Below are 5000 nucleotides of genomic sequence, written 5' to 3' on the forward strand. Positions count from 1 at the left end.
ATAGATAGATAATAGATAGATAGATAGATATTAGATAGATGATAGATAGATAGATAGATAGATAGATAGATAGATAGATAGATGATAGATAGATAGATAGATAGATAGATAGATAGATAGATAGATAGATAATAGATAGATAGATAATAGATGATAGATAGATAGATAATAGATAGATAGATAATAAATAGATAGATAGATAGATAGATAGATAGATGACAGTTTCCAGCAGTGAGGTTTGGGTCCATAGCTCCGGTGTGTCGGTGTCTCCTCTCGCTGCTCCCGGTCCCGGCCTCTGATGTCATCCTGCTTAATAAATAATATTATTTTACATATTAAGTATTAAAATCAATATTACATATCCTGACACAGACGTGTAGGAATAATAGCCGGGCGGCTCACAGCCATCATCCCCCGGTTCTCCGCCCTGTGCTCGGCGGCTGCAGGCGCTTCCCGCTGCTGGTAATGACAGAACCAGGGACATATATATATATATATATATATATATATATATATATATATATATATATATATATATATATATATATATATATATATACAGTATATATGGTGTATATATGTGCAGGATGGCTCTGTGACTACACTGTATGTACAGCGTGTATGGATGGTATATACGGCCCTGTATATACGGTCCAGCTCCCCGGTTATTCTCCGTCCTGGTCCCTGCACTTGTGACTGTGTGAATGGAGAATATTCCGCTGAGGAGGTGACCGGAGCTGCACTCGGGGTGACCGGAGCTGCACTCGGGGGTTTAGGATTCGCCAGTAGACATTTGATGGAGTCGCCCATTCCCGGCTCCGCACACAGGAGGGGCCGCTGCTGCTGCATTTATGGGTCACATTATACACTTAGGATTTTTTTTTAATCTTTTTACTGCAAAACATAATTTTAGTGTAAATAAAGAAAATATCTGCCCTGCTAATTCTCTAACAGAGTGATGATCCTAACAGTCTATATAGCATACGATTAAAATTGTGTTTATTATTATTATTATTATTATTATTATACTATTGTGCTATTATTATATTATTATTACATAATAATTATAAGTAAATCGTGATGTATAAGAAGTAGAAAATTGTGATGATTATTATCAAATTTCAGGTTTAGGGTTTAGTTAATACTTTTTATGAAGCTTTCATCCCTTTTTCATTATTATCAGTTTACAATCAACGAAAAAAAAACATCTATATGTATATTGTTGTTATTATTATTGAAAAGTGTTAGAAAACTAATCTTATTAATTTGGAATAAATCTTATTTATGACTATAATATTTTATATTTTGCTAAAACTTAAGTTTTTGTCAAAATGCAATAAAAATGTGTTATGATACTATAGTATTATAATTATTATTATATTATCATTTGTTTGTCTGTTTCGTGTTTAATAGAGACAAATAGGTAAAATCTTTTCCCACCTCTAGTTGATCTCTAATTCCCAGTGCACCTTACTAGTATTCATCTCGAAGTGCTGCAGAACTACAAGTACCAGAATTTCAGAGTAACATCAAGCTTCCTCCACTTCTTTGGAAAGTCTGTGTGTGACGATCCTGTGTGCGTTATGTATAGAGCCGTGCGGAGTCCTCCAGTATAGCGCGGTGTAATGTTAATATTCAGCCCCGAACCGAGGACTCTACCTGCTGCCAGCTCAGTGTGGACTACTGAAAACAATATAGATTCCATCATTCTAATCTTTCTTTCATCTTCCTCTCTATCCATCCTTCCATCTATTATCTATCGATCTCATTTCTATCTATGTATCCATCTATCTTTATATAGGGAGGGATAATTAGATATTCCATCCAACGTCCATATCTATCGATCTATCTATCTATTATCTATCTATATATCTATCTATCTATCTATCTATCTGTCTATTATCTATCTATCTATCTATCTATCTATCTATCTGTCTATTATCTATCTATCTATTATCTATCTATCTGTCTATTATCTATCTATCTATCTATCTATCTATCTGTCTGTCTATTATCTATCTATCTATCTATCTATCTGTCTATTATCTATCTATCTATTATCTATCTATCTGTCTATTATCTATCTATCTATCTATCTATCTATCTATCTGTCTGTCTATTATCTATCTATCTATCTATCTATCTATCTATCTATCTATCTATCTATCCTCTATCTATTATCTATCTATCTATCTATCTATCTATCATCTATCTATTATCTATCTATCTATTATCTATCATCTATTATCTATCTATATGTGTATCTATCTATCATATGGCTTTTTCTCTGCGCTCTCTCTCTCTCTATATATATATATACAGTATAATCTACCTATTATCTATCTATTATCGATCATCTATCTATCTATCTATTATATATCTATTATCTACTATCTATCATCTATCTATTATCTATTTACTTTCATATGGATTTTCTCTGCTCTCTCTCTATATATATATACAGTATAATCTATCTATCTAGTGTCTATCTATCATCTATCCATCATCTATCTATCTATTTATCCATCTATCTATTATATATCTATTATCTATCTGTTATCTATTATCTATTCTAAATCCAACTTTCATATCTATCCATTTATCGTATTAATCGTTCTGCATGTTGCATCTATGAATTTATCTATCCTCCTCTCTATTTTCTCTCTTTTCATACTTATCTCTCTAGCTTCCATTTATCCATGTATCTATCTTTTTCCTGTCCTCTTTATTATCTATTTGTCTGGCTTTTATCCCATATCTGTCTTCTATCTCTTGGCTCTGGTGTCAGTCGTTCTTTGTGTTACAGAATGCAGTCACATGAAGGTGGAGAGCCATAATAAATCTTTTATTTACAGTACTTTCAGTGCATGGTGCAGGCTGATGATGATGATGATGGTGTGGACATTACAGGGGCTTCACATTTTGTAGGAGGAACCTGACAGAAGGACACACTGGGGGCACACACTGGGGCATTCACCTGCAGTCCTCACCTACATCCCAGCCCCATATTAGACAAGTCAGTGACACTGCTGCTAATCCAGAAGGACTGTGGAACTACAACTCTCAGCATGTTCTCTTTGTCAAAGTTTACTAGGAACTGCTAAAAGTAGCTCCACAACTGCAAGTTAATCTCCACTTTACAGCACCACATCGAGAAAAATCAGGTAAAATTCGGCATTTATTCTGGGGTCAGTTTTCTAATGCGGATCCGTATCTAGCACATAATCTGCATGCCACAAATACGGATCCGTAAGAAGCCCGAATTTGTAGATTTGTTTTTTTTCTGATTCTCTCTGTCACATTTATTTTTGCTCTTCTTTGTCATTCATTTATTTTAGTGATCCTTTTAAGTAAAATCCCTGGTAAATGTGAGCACGTTTGGTTGATTATTTGAGATCTTGGCACACTGGAGGATCTGACATTTCATTAACACTTAAAAAAAAACGGATACAAACTTGTTATTAAAATTTAGAACATTCTCCAATTTGGTAGGAAATTCGCTTACACAAAATTGCCTCCAGTTTGACGTCACTGGTAATTGATGCAGCAATTTGGGAGTCATTAATAACCTATTTCTGAGGGATCTATAAAGCCCCCAATATTAGTGCAGTCGCTGGTTGCACTGTGTAGAGGGGGATGCCTGTGGTGGGTGCAGACTTGTTACAGCCAGAGTTTATGTCCTTGCCACCATTTCCCCCAGTGGTGGCCACTGATGATCCAGCCCATACATCTTCACAGTGTGTCCCCTGCAGAGGAGAATACGACCAGTCACTCAATGTCCTATCATTAGTCCTCTAGATTAATGCAGAGAGGGGCTCTGTGGACTGGGGGTCTCTGGGGAGGGGGCAGCCTGCTGTGTGGAGAGGTCAGTGGTGGAGGAGGATCTGATCACACTGGTCTGCTGAGGCTCAGAGCCTCCACCTTCAGTCCTTTCAGTGTCACTGGGCATCATGTCCAGCAGGTCAGAGTCACTGGAGTCACTGTCCCCATCAGATCTGTAGGGACTATTGCTCCTGTCTATGTCCACTTCTCCAGGACAGGGGGCTTCACTCTTCTCACTGTCTTCCTTCTCTTTATCCTTCTGTGCTTGCGCCTCTTTTGAATGTCTCCACTTCATGCGCCTATTCTGGAACCAGACCTTCACCTAAGGTGCAATTACAAGAAATGCAATCATTAAAATAAATCATTGTATTCCCCTTTTAAATAAATCCTTACATCCCCCCTTTTAAATAAATCCTTGCATCCCCCCTTTTAAATAAATTCTTACATCCCCCCTTTTAAATAAATCCTTGCATTCCCCCTTTTAAATAAATCCTTGCTCCTGCCTCTTATGTAATGATCATCCCCATGCAAAAGGGCTTCCTCTCATAAGGGACCATCTGCAGGAATGGGGCTGTATGGTTAAATGTTAACCCAAAGAAGAAGAATGTCCAGCTCCGCCGAATCCCTGAAGATAAAGTTTCTTTTATTCACAAAACTTGTAACATAGAGGATACAAACTTCAGCACAGACCGAATAAGTGTGAATATCAACGCGTTTCTGGAGACTAATCATGTCATGATTAAGGGAGCTTAGTCTCCAGAAACGCGTTGATATTCACACTTATTCGGTCTGTGCTGAAGTTTGTATCCTCTATGTTACAAGTTTTGTGAATAAAAGAAACTTTATCTTCAGGGATTCGGTGGAGCTGGACATTCTTCTTCCAGAGATATACCCTCCCAATATTGCACTGCAGTAAAGATTGGGGGTCACTGTTTTTTAGGGTGAAATTCGGTTAAGAGGAAAGCAGAAGCGCAGTTGCTGTTTATTTTGGGGGTGGAGGGTGCTGGATGAGCGGTTCCCCTTCTGCTCCCAGGATTCGGGTTTCCCATCACATTGACTCTGCATTGAGCAACACTGAACACTCCGGAGCTGAGACTTTCAATTCGTTTTGTGCCCAAACCATAAAGTTGCTTCACTGCGACCACAAGAGCAGAAGATCCGCTCAATCCGGCGCTTTA

General features: G+C 37.4%; 1 protein-coding gene across 2 annotated transcripts in view; it reads right to left on the reverse strand.

Moving 5' to 3' along the window:
- Positions 1–2824: 2824 nt before the first annotated feature.
- The window catches only part of HLX (H2.0 like homeobox), a 15602-nt gene continuing 13426 nt past the window's right edge, over positions 2825–5000 (reverse strand). For both annotated transcript variants that reach the window (XM_069768467.1, XM_069768466.1), the window contains one exon: positions 2825–4144. In XM_069768467.1, the coding sequence (XP_069624568.1) occupies positions 3800–4144 (345 nt within the window). In that variant the 3' untranslated portion in view covers positions 2825–3799. The remainder of the gene's footprint in view (positions 4145–5000) is intronic.

Source organism: Ranitomeya imitator, chromosome 5 (genome assembly GCF_032444005.1).
Source record: "Ranitomeya imitator isolate aRanImi1 chromosome 5, aRanImi1.pri, whole genome shotgun sequence".
Taxonomy (NCBI): domain Eukaryota; kingdom Metazoa; phylum Chordata; class Amphibia; order Anura; family Dendrobatidae; genus Ranitomeya; species Ranitomeya imitator.